Genomic DNA, 17,626 nt, shown 5'->3' with positions numbered 1-17,626 from the left:
TACAAACCTTGCCAAAACATATAGGCCTATGGGATACGCTACATTAGGTGTGCGACTATAATTTGAAAAAGTCGCAAAAAAAGAGACTTGCCTTACTGCCAACAAGCTGGGCATCATTCACAAGTGATAATATATAATTCACGAGCGATAGGCTAATATAGTCACCCATCAGACTATTCTTGATTTAATCCTGTCTTTACATATACTAAATAATAGGTAGGGGCGAGGAGAGGGACGGAAGAAAAAGTGTTACATTGATGCTATTGACCCGGATAACTGGTTGCTGCGGAAAAGGAGGAAGTTCCACCTCAGAGAGGCCCAGACCACGAGCTCCATCAGCAGCAGATGAATATGGACAGTGAACGTGTTAGTGCATCGAACCGAATCGCATCGCAATAACTATCGTTCCATGTATCCAATCGTCTTGAAAGGGAAAAATGCGCGTCCCTAACACACACAACTGATGTAGCTGCTAACACACTGAACCCCTTGTCAAAACCCACCCCAACCAAGATGAGAATGACTGCCCACCCCCCCCAGAGCACTGAAATGAATGTCTAACACACATTTATGTACCAGTGTTATTGCATGACAATCCGAAGGTGTTTATTGTATTGCATTTGATAGAATGAAGAATAAACTGATAAACATTGTGTGGGTTTACGGTCTGCAATTGTAAGCCGCCTTACAGAACACACTTATTGTACAACTCAATAGTGACAGCTACGTGCTATAATGAAAGAGCTATTTTATGACAGTGTTGCTGCAAGATCTTTACAGAATGTAACAGAATGTATCTTTATTTTCCAATTCGGAACGGAAATCCTTCTTGCTCCTCAGTAGGCTTCCCATCCCGACAACATTTAGTGGACAAACATGCCCAATGAAATTACGAGTTGATTTCGCATAGACTGGATTTCTGTCATTCTACATGAGCATGTCAACCGCAAGAGGAGAGAGAGAGAGAGAGAGAGAGAAAAAGAGAGAAGGATGCTCCAATGACATGCCTGACAGAATCTCCTACGGGAATGACGCAGCCGCCGCTGTCATGCAACGCTGCTAGGTTTATAAGGAGCGAGGCGAGCAGTTGCCTAGGTTATAGCGGTAGTATATCCGACAAGGCAACACCAATAGGCTATTGTTTGTATTCATGGGCGTACAATTACCACGATGAAAATAAGAGTGGTGTTGAAGAAATGCCGATGAGGCCACGTATTTAGCCTATTCAACGTGATGTCAGAGTGTCCTGTAGGCTACATTTCGCATTTGCCCTTGCATCAACAAAGGACATTATATCGAGACGCTTATCCTGGAATTGTAAATGGATGAGACTGCGCCAGCGGGGGAGGCCGGGGCAGGCATGCCCACATCGGGGGCGGGTAGATCGGACCAGATGGATACGGCCGGCCTCTCTCTCAAGCTGCATTCTGGAGACATGGGTTCGTATGTCTGGGCTTTATTATGACACTAGTTTAATTGACTAAATACATTTGCATGAGAGATTGTTCAGATGAGCTAAACTGTCAGGAGAGCGCTGGCAACGTTCGACGGGGAGTATAAGGGTTCATTCAGGTTTTGGTCCAGCTGTCAATTATGGTTTGTCTCAGTAGACTAAATTATCTGTCAGTTTCCAGGCCTAAGAAATTATTTATGGTAATAGGCTTATAACTAACCAAGATGGTCATCCTGCTATTTCTAAAGACAAGGACAAGCTGCCAGCAACCACCAAAAGCAAAAGCCTAATTAATTAATGCAGACATTGAGCATTCAGAAGCTGACCTAGTCCTGATTGAAATGTACAGCATGCATTAGTTGGCAGGCAATGTCCAGGGCCTGACTATGTGAAACAGGTCAAGACAAACTGTCTAGTTCGGAACCCAATTAAAGGTCATGTCTGCCAGTCTGTGGCATCAGATCATGGTCAATTTCTATCAAAAGGAGAGGGAATCGGGCCTCCACCGTCAAGCTCATGATTGTATAAGTTTGCGATTTGCAGAGAGGGAGAGAGTGTCTGTCTGTCTTGTCTTGTCTTGTCTTGTCTTGTCTTGTCTGTCTGTCTGTCTGTGTAACAGACTATCTATATGATTCTTTGATCGTCATCTCCACTATCTTATTTAATCGTGGGATGTCGATTAAGGCAGCCCGCCTCACCCCGGAAGACACATTTCAGTTGGATGCATTCAGTAGTACAACTGACTAGGTATTCCCCCTTTTCCCTTTAGAGATCAAACTAGGCCAATGTCTTTGTCACATAAAAGTGTTACAATTAAAGATGAAACACCAGGAAGCAGATAGAAACTTAATACATGGCGTTGAATTATAAATGAACAAAAATGCCCTGAGCCTCTCTGCCTCAGCTTTACCTGTGTACACTGAATGACCAGGAGAACAGACTATATACAGTGTATAGGCAACAGCTCCACCGTTTAGCCTATATTACAATAATCCTTGAATATAGGAAGAACACCATGTACCAGATATGTGTGTAATCGAACGCGGAATTGTAATGGAAAAACAGAAAACTGTCTTAGTCCTTCATTGTATTCTAGTCTGTTACAGGATGTCTATTACAGAACCCAGAACCAAATCTCTCACGTGCGCTGGCCAGCTACTCAGTTTTTGATTCTGTCACAATAGACTTTTGCATAGTTCCACTGCTATTACTCTGGAATAACAGCAGTATAATGTAAGCAACCTTTATTTATAGATGATAAGACAAGAGTCCGAGGTGAACTGGAAGCAGTATGTGTGTGTATGTGTTACAGGTGGATGGTTTGGTTCATGTTAAACCAAAACATCAAGCTGTACTCCATCTTCTTTGCTTCCTGTCAGCGAAGCTGTTCAAGCAGAGTTGAACACTGCACATACACACACTTGTGCTTTCCTCCTTTGTCAAACCAAGTATGAGGGAATGAACAGTATGGAGTAGGAATGAATGAACAGTGAATTTCAATACCATGGCAGATTCCCTATTGCACATGGAGTAAATGGAAATTGAATGGGCTACAGGGGTGTTTGTGTTCGTAGTTGACACACACATTTGATTTGTACAACATAATTGACTGGTTTTCTTAGCAGCTCTTCTTGCAGTCATTTCCCTATTGAATTTTTACAGTTTCCCATCTGTAGAGAAGCAGCAACTCCCCCAACGCACACGCACACACACACACACACACACACACACACACACACACACACACACACACACACACACACACACACACACACACACACACACACACACACACACACACACACACACACACACACACACACACACACACACACACACACACAGAGTAGCAGACCATTATCTGCTGTAATCTGCTTATCAGCAGCACTTAGACTAGTGATGGCGCTAGAGACTGGCATCTGGTACAATCCTCATCCAGCAGACCTCTAGCCCCTCTCTTCCTCTCTCTTCTATTTCCCTTCTATTTTTAGTCGCTTTTCTCTTTCTCTCCTCTTTTCTCTCTCTATTAACCATCCCACCCCTTTGCCCTCAGAACAGCCCTCAGAACAACCTCCATTCGTCGGGGCTTGGACTTTACAAGATGTTGAAAGTGTTCCACAGGGATGCTGGCCCATATTGACTCCAATGCTTCCCACAGTTGTGTCAAGTTGGTTCGATGTCCTTTGGGTGGTGGACCATTCTTGATACACACAGGAAACTGTTGAGCGTGAAAAACCCAGAGGCGTTGCAGTTCTTGACACAAACCGGTGCGCCTCGCACCTACTACCAAACCCTGTTCAAAGGCACTTCAATCTTTTGTCTTGCCCATTCACCCTCTGAATAGCACACATACACAATCCATGTCTCAATTGTCTCAAGGCTTAAATATCCTTCTTTAACCTGTCTCCTCCCCTTCATCTACACTGATTGAAGTGGATTTAACAAGTGACATCAATAAGGTATCAGAGCTTTCACCTGGAGTTACCTGGTCAGTCTGTCATGGAAAGAGCAGGTGTTTTTAAGGTTTTGTATACTAAGTTTACATTGCTATCTGAGCAGTCTGATTTCTCTTACTAAGTGTTGGCACCAGCCCAAAACTGCACCTGCTCAAGCCTGAGGGAAATTGTCTCAAATCTCCTACGTTGGAAATGAGGGATGTGTGTGTGTGCCTGGGAGCACATTTGTGTGTACAGCATCGTGTGCACGTGCGCGTGGGTGCACACTTGCAAGTAACAGCTCTATCCCCTAGTCGGCAGTGTTGTGCTATTAGACAGTCTTACACAACTCTTGTTTACGTCTCAATAACACACGCCATCAGTCGGCCATCTTCTGAGCTGACCAGTGAGAGGCCTAATCCTCTTCCTACCATAAAACCCACACATGCCGAACAGTCTAATGGCTACAAATTCCAACGCAGTCCCTGGAAATGTCGATGCCTCTGGAAACCCAATCATTCTGTCTTTTCAGTCTATATTGCAAAATGAACTGTTGAGCGTATAAGGAGGCCAGTGTCTTAGGCACGGACCCACGTTTCTCGCTTTGCTCCTGACTAACCGAGTGAGGAACGAGACTTGGAAGCATGGCTAGTAGTAGTGTACTGTGTAGTAATAGTGGTCCTTTGAGGATAGCTCCACAGCGTACTATGACTGGTCTCAATCCTACGGCACAATTTCCCTTACTACCTGAGTGTTCGATTCTGAAGGTTTTGTTTGAGTGTTCAATTCTGTTTGCGTTCCATCCGAGTGCTCCTCCATCTGAGCGTTCCGTCTTTCCGTCTGTTCCGTCCGTGTGCTCTTTCTCCGTTTTCTGTCTCGGGATTGTTCTGAGAGTTATGTCTGTCTGAGTGTTCCGTCCTGAGTGTTTTTTCCCCCTCAGTGTTCCGTACACGTTTCGGGTCCGAGTGTTCTTTCTATCTCAGTGTTCTGTCTGTTGAGTGTTTTGTCTATCTGAGCGTTCCGTCTGGGTTCGAGTCTGTGTGTTCTATCTTTGTAAATGTTCTGCATATGTAATTAGAACTCTGCGTGACTGGCAAACTCCTGCCAAAGAGACCCTGCTAGCAAGACAACCTTCCAGAAGCTGATCTGTTGTCTGATGGTCATTAGCCCAGTGTCATTGCTAGACCTTTAGGTCGATGACTAACGAGATTGGGTCGGCTCTAGTGTGTCCCATTGTTTTGTCTCTGGTGTGTGTGTCTATCTGTCCTTCTCTCTCACTCATCTGTAAGTCTCTCTCTTTCTTTTCGCGGGCCAACTTCCTGGCGCTGGTTGTTCCGGCGGCTGGCACCCCTCTTAATCCTGCACTCTGATTGGCTGCCCACTGCTCAGGGCATCCGGTCTCCTGGGAGACGGTGGTGGTGTCAACCAATGACAGGGAGTTCAGATTAGAGAGCCTGTCGATCCTAAAGAGTCACCTTCCCAGGACAGATCTGCTCTAGAAATAGATTATATCTACATTAAATGCAGATAGAAACTACCGTCAGGTCTGAGTTTTGGGGTGTTTTGGTATTTTGGTGTGTTTTTGGTGGCTATAACTGGAGTAGTGTTGCACGTTCAGGCTCGAGTGACAAAGAGTTGGGTGAGACATTCAATATGTTTACGCATACTCAGGGTGTTAAAGATATGAATATATGTAGAACCAGAATTGTTTCCTGGGTTGTGTCTGGCAGTGCTTTTGTGCACATATCCATACTGTTAGCCTTCATCTACTACCGTGGATATTCTGATTGAATTTGTTATTTTAATCCTGGGCATCGGTGTTGGTTAACTACACTCTGCTGCATTGTATTTCTACGTCTGTAATGCTATTTGAGCCGAGAACCAGGTGTAAAGAATCCAAGCGCAGGATAAGGCATTTGATGGATAGGTCCGTGTGTGTGTGTGTGTGTGTGTGTGTGTGTGTCAGTAATGTCAGTATGTGTCGTGGATGGTGTCCAAGATGGTGATAGTAGACAAGCTCCGGTTGGGCCATCTTTACTACGCCACTGATACTTTCCAGAGGGAATACACCTTTTAATAGTCGTGTAGATACAGTGCATGAACACTGATGTGTGTAGCTTTGGTTTCAGTCTTTTAGTACACTGCTGGCAATAACAAGTGTATACTTTGCCCTGGAACCCTTTTCCCTAGTTCCTGCATGTGTCTCACACTTAGGCCTAAGTCATGCATTGATGTTCTCTCCTGCTGTCTTCTCTGTTCTTCAACAGAAGACGCTGGTCCTAGGAGGGCTACAATAACAAGCGAGGTGAGGGCTAGTTACACACACACACACACACACACACACACACACACACACACACACACACACACACACACACACACACACACACACACACACACACACACACACACACACATACACACACACACATACACACACACACACACACACACACACACACACATACTACATACACACACATACTACATACACCTAAAATTACATAGTTTTATGCAGTAAAGCGTGCACTGCAGTGCAAGTAACCCACAAATAAAACTCCTCCCCCCTTTTCTCTTCTCAGATGCCGTCCCCCACAGCTCAGGGTCTAGGCCCAGGTCAGGAGAAGAAGATTGGCCACAGGAGAGTAGACGCCTCTGGAGAGACCACCTACAAGAAGGTACACTACTCCTTTCCTCTTCTGCATCCCTTTCTTTCCTCCCTCCCTCGTCTTCCCATTCTGCTTCCCTTCCCTTTCTGCCCTCTCCTTCGTTTTATACCTGCTTTCCCTCTCTTCTTGTCTTACCTCTCTGTTTTCTTCCTCTCCCCTGACCTTTCTGCCCTCTCCTTCGTTTTATACCTGTTTTCCCTCACTTCTTGTCTTACCTCTCTGTTTTCTTCCTCTCCCCTTCCCTTTCTGCCCTCTCCTTCGTTTTATACCTGTTTTCCCTCTCTTCTTGTCTTACCTCTCTGTTTTCTTCCTCTCCCCTGACCTTTCTGCACTTATTTTACTTCTACTATCTCACTTGTCCTCCTTTCATCCTCTTCCTCCCTCATGTTCGTTTTCATGGCTCTATTTAATTGACTTGGGGTTTGTAACCGGACTGCCTGTGCCCTACAGACCACGTCCTCTGCCCTGAAAGGTGCCATCCAGCTGGGCATCGGCTACACGGTGGGCAACCTGAGCTCCAAGCCAGAGAGAGATGTCCTCATGCAGGACTTCTATGTGGTGGAGAGCATTTTCTTCCCCAGGTGTGTTTCTGATTGTGTGTGGATGGCAGATGTGTTTGTAAATGGGGAGGGGGGGTTGTTTGTGTGTGTGTGTGTGTGTGTGTGCATAGACACTTAAAACACCTCCAATGTGAAGTGCTCTCTAGTACGATGCACCGTTCTCTCTCCTGTCTTTCTCTCTTTCTGGCTCCCAACCCCATATTCTCTCCCTCTTCTCACCAGTGAGGGCAGTAACCTGACTCCTGCACATCACTACCCAGACTTCAGGTTTAAGACCTACGCCCCAGTGGCCTTCCGCTACTTCAGAGAGCTGTTTGGGATCCGACCCGATGACTACCTGGTGAGAGACAGGAACCTTAGTGAAAACACTACAGATAAGTCTTGTTAATATCTAGGTTAAATGTAGTATCCTACATCAGGTGATTATTTGCACAACATGACATCATTTTGATTTTTCAAGGAAGTATATGCCCCTGGCCACACACACACTGGAATGCATATGTAATTTGACCTTTCTTTAACTAGGCCAGTCAGTGAAGGTGCAGGAGAGATATGCACCGATTGATTAACACACAGGCACACACACACCCTGACACACATCCTGTAAAGACGTGCACATGCACACGTGCACACACCCAGTCACTCCAATAACCTCACACTACCTGCACCAGATGGAGATTAGAGTACTAAGACTTTCTTTGTAAAGCTCCAAGCTGATAACAGTAGACACTCCGTTATAGTCTAGGCCAGCTCAGAAGCAAAGTTGGAGTGTCTGTTTCTATGCGTTTCTATGTACATGCATGGTTTTACAATGGCAGGAAAATATCATATTTGACTCACTGTATTAATCCAGCATGAGGAATCCATTCCGCCACATTCGTAGTTGTTCTCAGAAAAAGAGAGAGTGCGGGGGTATGTAATTCTCCTCAGTGTGTAGAGACAGAGGATCTTCAATCTCTCCCCTTAAGCCTGTTCAAGCCCCTGTGTTTATCTGGCCTTCCAGACTCCACTTCAGGGAGCTGTAGAAACCCTATAAAGTGTCTCATGAAGGACCATCTAAAGCACCCTACAAAGTGCCCTATGTGAACCTCTCCAGTGTTGGTGCCATTTTATATGGTATCTCTACGGCCCACTGATGTATCCTGTGTGTATATCTGTGCTTTCTCTTCAGTACTCTCTATGTAATGAGCCCCTAATCGAGCTGTCCAATCCCGGTGCCAGCGGCTCCATATTCTACGTAACCAGGGACGACGAGTTCATCATCAAAACAGTCAATGCCAAGGAGGCGGAGTTTCTGCAGAAACTACTTCCGGGATACTACATGGTCCGTATGTCACAAGCCCCTCCTTCATTCCAATGAACGTGTGTGTGCGCGTGCGTTGGTCACATCTTAGCCCCCGGGGTTAACCGATGTTCAGCTATGACACCAGGAGGGACTGCCGTGGGCTAAGCACATCACTAAGAAACGCCACGCGCCTTAGTAGACACGCGGCCAGAGGTTTTAAGTCCAACCGACTCACGTCTGTCAGGTGTCTTGGACAGGAGCCAGGAGTTAGTGTCACTGCAGGCAGCATCTGCAAAGGCATGACGTTTTCATAGCGTATAGCAAGTTATTCAATAAGGCTTTTGTACAGTGTTTATGTTTTTCTATCAATGTAAGGCTCAAGGAACATTCATTTCCCAGGCATTTATTAGTTCTACAAATGTTTTAAGGGGAGATATTTAACTAGTCGGACTGACACGTCTAAAGTCCACTGGATTGTTAGTAATTGATTTTATGTCCTACTTGTTAGCAATTGATGTTATTCTTCAATAACACAAACTCCAAAGCAAATCACGGGGAGAAAAATAGTTTTATTTGAGAAAGACAAAATCAAGATGTTATGCTGGGAGGCAGATGTTCAGTCTCCCCTGTCCTCAGCTTTTCTCCCCGGATGCCATTTATAACCCCCCACCCTAGCCTGGGGTTGACCCAGGCCAATGGCCAAATAACAAGTATCCTGCTCCCGACTCAATATACAGACCAATGAAAACATGGCACACGTAGCTCTGAGTTCAGGAGTGACATTCCACAGATTCTAAACGGATGTTGAACTGAAAACCAACTCCTATTGATCGTTAACTCTAGTCCTCTCGTCCTCTCCTCCTCCGCGTTGTCTATTTATCTTCAAAATATTCTTATATACTCAATATGATGGCACCATATCGTTTCCCATTGTTGCATGTAAAGAACACTTCAATAGGCACATAATTATACTTTTCTCACTCTCCTCCTTCCTCTTCTCCCATCTTCCTCTCCTCCTCTCTCTAGAATCTGAATCAGAACCCGAGGACCCTGCTTCCTAAGTTCTTTGGTCTCTACTGCGTCCAGTCTGGGGGTAAAAACATCCGTATCGTGGTCATGAACAATGTGTTACCGCGCGCCGTACGCATGCACCTCAAGTTTGACCTGAAGGGCTCCACGTATAAACGGCGTGCGTCGAAGAAAGAGAGGGAGAAATCGAATCCCACCTTTAAAGATCTGGACTTTATAGCAGATGTACCGGAAGGACTGACCCTGGATCAGGATACATACAGCGCCCTGCTAAAGACCCTACAGAGAGACTGTCTGGTGAGAGAGGGAGGAGAGGATGAGGAGCAGGGATATGAGGAGAGGGTGGGGGGGGGGATAATACATGCAGAGCTTTGGTCAAGACCCTCCCTGTCTGGTGAGAGAGGGAGGAGGGGAGGAGGAGGGGAGGGAGGAGAGGGGAAGGAGAGGAGGGTGGTTTAGGATGGGCTTACAGGGGGAAACCCAAAAGAGAAACTGGCCTAGAGAGGAGGAGAGATTAGACGTGGAAGGAAGGGGAGGATGAAAGCCATTATGACCTGTGTCTGTGCTGTCTGGTCGATCCTCCGATCATTCATTCTAACCTTCAGTCTCTGTCTGTGGTACTCCAGGTGCTCGAGAGCTTTAAGATCATGGACTACAGTCTACTGCTGGGGGTCCATAACCTGGGCCTGGCTGTGAGAGAGTCCCAGGGCTCACCAGCAGGGGGCGATGAAAAGAAGCCTCAGGCCCAGAGAGCCCTCTACTCTACTGCCATGGAGTCTATACAGGGAGGGAAGGCTTGTAGAGACACATTAGACCACGATGCTACGTGAGTTACCGAGCTGACACACACAGGCATGCATGTACACACACACCTTTCCCACTAAATGAGATTCTCTCTCTCTCTCTCTCTCTCTCTCTCTCTCTCTCTCTCTCTCTCTCTCTCTCTCTCTCTCTCTCTCTCTCTCTCTCTCTCTCTCTCTCTCTCTCTCTCTCTCTCTCTCTCTCTCTCTCTCTCTCTCTCTCTCTCTCTCCAGGATGGGTGGTATTCCTGCTGTGGATGGTAAAGGAGAGCGTCTCCTCCTCTTTATTGGAATTATCGACATCCTGCAGTCCTACAGGTCAATTTCACCAAATCACTCATTGAGTTACTACTGATGTCCTGCTAATCAAAAGGACCAGTACTAATTTAATGATGTATGAATTACTGAGTTATTTTTTCTTGCCCTGCAGGCTAATCAAGAAACTGGAGCACTCGTGGAAGTCTCTGATCAGTGACGGGGTGAGTCCAGTTGCAGGTTGCCGTTTATTGTCATGAGTCTTACCTTGGAGGCAGAACTGAGCGATTTCTGTTAGATGGGCCAGCTGCAAAGTCAAAATTGTCTATAACTAGAGAAAAAAAATCATAAAAACAAAAATGAGCTTTTCTTTTCTTCATTTAAGGCATTAGGGTTAGCAGTGTGGTTAAGGTTAGGGTTAGGTTTAAAAACAGATTTTATGACATTGTGCCTGTGCCAGCTGGTGACTACTCTACAGAGGTGCCTCCAGGGCAAGATTTATGACAACAAATGCCAACCTGCAGTCCAGTCCTCCAGCTTACACAGGCCCGGTGACGAGCTGCTCTACACACAGCTGCATAATTCAACACAGACAGTCAACAGCATATAGACAGACAAAGTGTCCTTAAACCTTTAAGGACTAACCTATGGATGGAACATTAGTCTGATTCTGAGAATGGCTAGTGGGTTATTATTTTAGAACCAACTAGACTTTTGAAAAGGTGACATGGACTAACTCTCCCATTTCAATAATTCCCTATGCCCGACTGTACAGATGTGTTTGATGGTTTGTTTGCTGAGATGGTTTCCCCTTCTCTCTATCTCTCTCAGGACACAGTGTCTGTCCACAGGCCCAGTTTCTATGCAGACAGGTTCTACAAGTTCTGCAGCACCACTGTCTTTAGAAAGAGCTGCTGTGAGTAGGAGACACACTACATCACCTCGCCACGAGCGTTTTATTCGATATTTCAGCTCACAATCTACATTTCGAGATTGAGTCATCGATTGATCGAGCTTTCTCCTTGACTGCTTTCTCTTTTCTCTCTCGTCCATCTCCACCCTCTTTTTCTTGCCTCTCCCTCCCCTTCAGCCCTGAGGTCTTCTCCCTCCAAGAGAGGGCGTGGGGGGGCTCTGCCCGCACCCAAAAACAGTGTCCAAACACAGCTTTCCGTAGAGAGAGAGGAGAACCAGGAGAACGAAGACCTGCACCTCAGAGGGGCTCGTGGCTTCCCTCTGCTGGAGGAGGACGGTAAGACGGTTACCACACTCCATATCCATACAGAGGCTGACCTAAGGAAACTGTCTCTCCTGTTTGAGCCAAAATGGCCGACAAGCATTTGAGGACCAATAGCTTTTTCCCCCACACGGCTATTTGGGTGAAGTGTCATGCTGTGGTGGTAGATTACTAATACTCTATCACAATCATTTCTCTCTCTCTCTCTCTCTCTTCTCTCCTCTCAGGTCTGAGAGAGCATCCCCACACTCCTCCGTCTTTTGAGGATGCAACCACAGCATCCATCGCTACCACTCTCTCTTCAAACAACTCTCTCCCTACCACACCCTTTGATACACCAGAACACCCACGCTTCAGGTACACACACACACACACACACACACACACACACTAGAGAACGACCGCAGCAACAGCAAGCTAGCTCATTCTGTAACGGAAAGGTGCAGGATTCAGAAGTAAGTGAATTGACACAGTGACCAAAATCGAACTCCTGTTGCAAATGTTAAATCAAATCGAAATGTGTTTTATTGGTTGCATACACCTACAGTTGAAGTCGGAAGTTTACATACACTTAGGTTGGAGTCATTCAAACTCGCTTTTCAACCACTCCACAAATGTCTTGTTAACTAACTATAGTTTTGGCAAGTTGGTTTGGACATCTACTTTGTGCATGACACAAGTAATTTTTCCAACAATTGTTTACAGACTTATTATTTAATTTATAATTCACGGTATCACAATTCCAGTGTGTCAGAAGTTTACATACACTAAATTGACTGCACCTTTAAACAGCTTGGAAAATTCCAGAAAATTATGTCATGGCTTTAGAAGCTTCTGTTAGGCTAATTGACATCATTTGAGTCAATTGGAGGTGTACCTGTGGATGTATTTCAAGGCCTACCTTCAAACTCAGTGCCTCTTTGCTAGACATCATGGGAAAATCAAAAGAAATTTGTAGACCTCTACAAGTCTGGTTCATCTTTGGGAGCAATTTCCAAATGCCTGACGGTACCACGTTCATCTGTACAAACAATAGTTTGCAAGTATAAACACAATGGGACCAATCTCCTAGAGATGAACGTACTTTGGTGCAAAACGTGCAAATCTATCCCTGAACAACAGCAAAGGACCTTGTGAAGATGCTGGAGGAAACAGGTACAAAAGTATCTATATCCACAGTAAAACGAGTCCTGTATCGACATAACCTGAAAGGCCGCTCAGCAAGGAAGAAGCCACTGCTCCAAAACCGCCATAAAAAAGCCAGACTATGGTTTGCAACTGCACATGGGGACAAATATCGTACTTTTTGTAGGAATGTCCTCTGGTCTGATGAAACAAAAATAGAACTGTTTGGCCATGATGACCATCGTTATGTTTGGAGAAAAAGAGGGAGGCTTGCAAGCCGAAGAACACCCCCCCCCCCCCAACCGTGAAGCACGGGTGTGGCAGCATCATGTTGTGGGGGTGCTTTGCTGCAGATGTATTTGACTGGTGCACTTCACAAAATAGATGGCATCATGAGGTAGGAAAATTATGTGGATATATTGAAGCTATCAATGTGGATGTTGTCGTGCTCTCTCTGCTGTCTCCTGAAGTCCACGATCAGCTCCTTCATTTTGTTGGGGAGGTTATTTTCCTGGCACCACTCCGCCAGGGCCCTCACCTCCTCCCTGTAGGCTGTCTCGTCATTGTTGGTAATCATGCCACTGTTGTGTTGTCTGCAAACTTGAATGAATTAGTTGAGTTAATTCACTAATTCACGAATAATAATGCTTGTGTCGAGGTGCCCGGACATTCATGCAATAAGCTAGCTAAGCAGATGGCTATGTGACCTGTTAGCAAAGATTATGTAGTGTTAGCTAGCTGTTGGATTTTAAAATGGATGCATTAATGCATACATGGCTGTCTCTGGGAAATGTTGTCATCAAAATGTTCACATTTTATTATATTGGCCTAAAATATTGGTATCATCATCGGCCCTAAAAAAGTATATATTTTTCTCTAACACACACACGCTCCTACAGATACACACTCACCTGTCCTTGTTCTACCCCACAGGAGGCCAACCCACTCTCCACGGGACCGTGAGGGGAGGTAAGCAGTCTTATTTCATACCCTTTCAATCTAACACATCTCTTCTCATCTGACCATTCTGACTCTAATCGATGGTCCGATGTCACTTCCTGTGCTGTCCCATGTAGTTTCAGGCCACAGCAGGAAGTAGTGGCGGTGCACGAGCAGACCATCACTGTAGCTGTAGAGGTGAAGAGGGAACCTACAACCAGGTACACACACACAAGAACGCACACACACACACACACACACACACGTATGTTATCAACTGTCTGACAGCAATGTTTCTATCTCTGTCACAGTGTGGTTCCAGAGGACCTTCAGGACTCTAAAGCAACAGAGGAGGAAGTCATCACACAGACCACAGCTGCTTCCCCCACCTCTACACCTCCTTCAACCCCTCCTCCCTCCTCCGCCCCTCCATCCTCCACTACTCCCTGCTCAGTCCCACCAGCCTCCACTCTCCCTCGCTCCCTTCCTCCCTCAGTCCCTTCCTCCTCTGCCCCTCACCCTCACTCTAACTCCACTCTCCCTTCTTCTTCCACTCGTCCTTTCTCCACCAATCAATCATCAGCTCACATCGCCTCCACCCTTCCACCCTCTGCAGTCCCTCCAGCCTCCAACTCGCCCTCTTTCACCACTCCCGCCTCCACCCTTCCCTCCTCCTCCCCCCATTCTTCCCCCCTCCTTCCAAGCACCCCTCCCTCCTCTCTCCCTCCGAGTCCCCAGGTGACAGCAGAACGCTTTTCGTCCAATCATCTGTCTGTCACCTCGTCCGTCAGCCACAACTCACTGGAGGGGGAGGTGCCAGTCTCAGACATCTACTTTGTAAGTCGTGGGTGTGCGCGCATGTGTGTAACAGTCTTCAGCGTGTGAATGTAGCTCTGAAGCTCTTGTGGTTTACTGGGGTTTTGGATTTCTTACAGTCGGGCAGTAAGGACAGCGTGGTTGATCTATGAGGGTGAGGGTTTGTGTAGTTTGCTGTCATTGATCATTAATCACAAAGTGTGGCTTGAAAGCATGTGGCAATGTCGGTTACTCTCCCTGCAATAAAGAGGTTGGATTGAACCCTGAGACACCACATGCCTGATAACAAACATTCCGCTGAAATAGCAACTGGGAGAGAGAACAGTATGCAGTGCTAAAAGTCTCTCTTGTGTTGTGTCGTGTGGATTGCATGTTGGCTTGTGTGTTGCTCATGCCTGGCTGATCCATATTAATCCAGTCATGTGATTCCTTCTTATAATCCCCCAGTCATATCATGATGGGTTGTCAACAGCAATCTGGCCTGGTGGTTCATTCAACATGATGTTCTTTCGTCATCCATTTTGAATATGTATTATTCCATTCTCCTCCACATTTTCACTCTTTTTCCTCTCTCTCTTCACTGTCCCACCCCACCCATGTTGTCACAACATCCTTCTGTCCATCTCTCTCTCTCTCTCTGTGTCTCTGTCTCTCTTGCTCTCTCCATTCTCCCTCTTTTTCTCTTACTTCCTTTTCCATTTCTCTTCACCTACCCCCCTGTCCTTACCCGTGTGTGCATGTGTGTGTGTCTGTGTGTCTTTGTGTATGCACGTGTTTTGTGTATTATCAGTATGCTGATGGGAGGTATTGGGTGTACTCCCCAATTCTGGGTCGTAAGAAGCTCAACTCAAGCTCTAGCTGCAATGTAAGTCACGGCTGCTGGTTGCACAAGCCATAGTCCGTCGTAGTGTAATGTCAAGTGGTATAGACTGGTGTCGGCTTCCTTCCCCTGATTCTGAGCTTCTAGAACCCATCTCAAATCACCCCCTAACATGGCCCCTTAGGCACTTTGTGTAACTTAGATCGGAAAGGATCGGACAAGTGTGAGGCAAAATGGCAAAACAATTAACAATTAACACCCAACATGGGGCTAGAATACCTATTTAGGACTTGTGGAAGGTCTTCCTCCCTAAATGTACTTTTCTCTCTCTTCCTCCGGTTTCTGCGAATGCTGACCTGTGTGTCTGCTGCCCCTGCTGGTTGGGTGGTGTAACAACAGAATCAGGAGGACAGGAGCTGGGTGTACTCTCCTCTGCACTACGGCTCAGAGTCCAGACCTGGCTCTGACGGGGAGAGCGAGACAGTAAGTGTGCACTTCGTCCATACCCCTACAGAGAAGTTTCCTTCACTCATACCCTGACTCTAACTCGCCCTCTCTCTCAAATGTCTCTTTCTTTTTCTCAACAGTAAGTTGAGTGGAGTCTCCAATGTCAGCGAATCACGTTGAGAGGATTGAAGACTACAGACAGAAGCCGTGATGCTTTGCGACGCTCCAGGAAGCTCTATGAAGCTTCTACGGCATTGTGTAACCCTTGTGGCCCAATCTGCATGTGAAGGCTTGTTTTACCCACGTGGATGGAGAAGGATTCTGTGGGAAAACGTAATAAAATGTTACTTCTCTGCTTTGGCAACACCTTCCTAACACACACGCACACTAACACACACGTCTTCACACTCACACACCCTAACATTGTCCTATATAAGTATGCAACAATAATGTGCCCTTTGCCGCAAAATCAACTCATAAACATGAAAGTATGCATAATCTTCAATGGGAGTACTTTGAATAAAACCATATTGCAACCATTTCCAAACATCAGCTAAGGCTGCCCAGAGAGACTATCGTAATAGTACTTTAGTTGGTTTTGTCGTGTTAAGAATGATATTTGTCTTTTGTTAACTGTGCTGTAATATCACAAATGGAATATCATGTGTTATATTGTCTTGGTCAGGTTTTTGACTCCTATGGTTAAATGTTGGAGAGGTTTGTCTTTTTATGAAGCAGAACTTTTTTTTTCTCAAGTTGTTTATAATGTTTTGTGGTGTTCACTGGTCTGATGGTGGTGGTTTCAAATTCAAGTTGAGAATCGTGAACATTTCTGTCTGGAATTGTGCTGTGCTCTCTGTGTTCTCACAGGGCTACTGAAGTCTTCACAATGGTCATGAAAACCTGAACATTTTATTTCATTATTAGCCCTCTAAAACTATCATTTTGTAAATGTGTTTTTAAAAAAAAAACATATCTTTGTCATTGTTTTACATTTAAATGTTACGTTTGAGTAATTTAGCAGAAGCTCTTATCCAGAGCAACCTACAGTTAGTTAGTGCATTAATGTTAAGATAGCTAGGTGGGACAATCGCATATCATATGCACAGTAAGGACACATTTCCTCAATAAAGGAGCTATCAGCAAAGTCAGAGCTAGGAAGGGGGGGGGGGGGGGGGGGGGCGGTCAAGTGGTCAGTTTATTTATTTGTTGAATTATTTGTTTCCTCTATTGCTGGTGAATGTTTTTGTTTTTTTGTTGAGATGTACTGAACAAATGTGATATAAGATCATATAAATGTGTTATTGTTGCCTTACTGAGAAATATTCCCCTGGTCAGTTTCCTTTTTTTTTTAAATTAATTTTGATCAAATGGGCCAGGGTAGGTGTAATATAAAATATGGTAATATATGCCATTTAGCAGACGCTTTAATCCTAAACGAATCACAGTCATGCATGCATCCATTTTTACCGATGGGTGGCTTCAGCGGGAATCAAACTCACCACCCTTGGAGTTGCAAGCGACTGAGCCACACACAGGACCAACACAGTGTGTTGAACTTCAGCGTAACTTTCAAAAATAATAATATGATTATCATTATTGTTAAAATACTCAATTATAAGAGGTCCATACACTCCTCAGTAGTTCTATAATGTCATTCTTCAGCATCTAAGAAGAAAAATACATTTTGTGAATTGTTAATAGTGTGTGAGGTAGTGGGTGCGTGGGTGACGAAGCGAAAGGGTTGGTAAGGAAAATA

General features: G+C 45.4%; 1 protein-coding gene across 4 annotated transcripts; it reads left to right on the top strand.

Annotated features, from left to right (window-relative positions):
* Nucleotides 1–862: 862 nt before the first annotated feature.
* LOC110508458 (phosphatidylinositol 4-phosphate 5-kinase type-1 gamma) lies at nucleotides 863–17,192 on the top strand. 4 transcript variants are annotated; one of them, XR_005040250.2, is made up of 19 exons: nucleotides 863–1,439; nucleotides 6,156–6,193; nucleotides 6,471–6,566; nucleotides 7,008–7,138; nucleotides 7,340–7,457; nucleotides 8,289–8,441; nucleotides 9,429–9,728; nucleotides 10,058–10,257; nucleotides 10,466–10,549; nucleotides 10,662–10,710; nucleotides 11,318–11,402; nucleotides 11,577–11,735; nucleotides 11,948–12,077; nucleotides 13,779–13,814; nucleotides 13,922–14,005; nucleotides 14,096–14,621; nucleotides 14,720–14,754; nucleotides 15,820–15,903; nucleotides 16,008–17,192. XR_005040250.2 is itself a non-coding variant. In XM_036966725.2 (19 exons), the coding sequence occupies exons 1-19, from the start codon at nucleotides 1,322–1,324 to the stop codon at nucleotides 16,008–16,010; spliced, it is 2,469 nt and encodes an 822-aa protein (XP_036822620.1). In that variant the 5' UTR covers nucleotides 863–1,321; the 3' UTR covers nucleotides 16,011–17,192. The 4 variants fall into 4 exon arrangements, 3 of the variants coding, with proteins under 3 accessions (XP_036822620.1, XP_036822622.1, XP_036822621.1); XM_036966725.2 differs by lacking the exon at nucleotides 14,720–14,754 and adding an exon at nucleotides 15,391–15,465; XM_036966726.2 differs by lacking the exons at nucleotides 863–1,439; nucleotides 14,720–14,754 and adding exons at nucleotides 5,331–5,527; nucleotides 15,391–15,465.
* Nucleotides 17,193–17,626: the final 434 nt, after the last annotated feature.

Source organism: Oncorhynchus mykiss, chromosome 28, assembly GCF_057628025.1.
Source record: "Oncorhynchus mykiss isolate SJ-2025 chromosome 28, ASM5762802v1, whole genome shotgun sequence".
Classification (NCBI taxonomy): domain Eukaryota; kingdom Metazoa; phylum Chordata; class Actinopteri; order Salmoniformes; family Salmonidae; genus Oncorhynchus; species Oncorhynchus mykiss.
This window is presented reverse-complemented; position numbering and strand designations above follow the sequence as displayed.

Bases quoted from the DNA above. Each gene is read 5' to 3' on its own strand.
- LOC110508458 (XM_036966725.2), top strand. From the start codon at position 1,322: ATGGATGAGACTGCGCCAGCGGGGGAGGCCGGGGCAGGCATGCCCACA. The intron at 7,139-7,339 runs GTGTGTTTCTGA...TCTTCTCACCAG, and splicing joins GAGAGCATTTTCTTCCCCAG to TGAGGGCAGTAACCTGACTC. The intron at 7,458-8,288 runs GTGAGAGACAGG...CTTTCTCTTCAG, and splicing joins TCCGACCCGATGACTACCTG to TACTCTCTATGTAATGAGCC.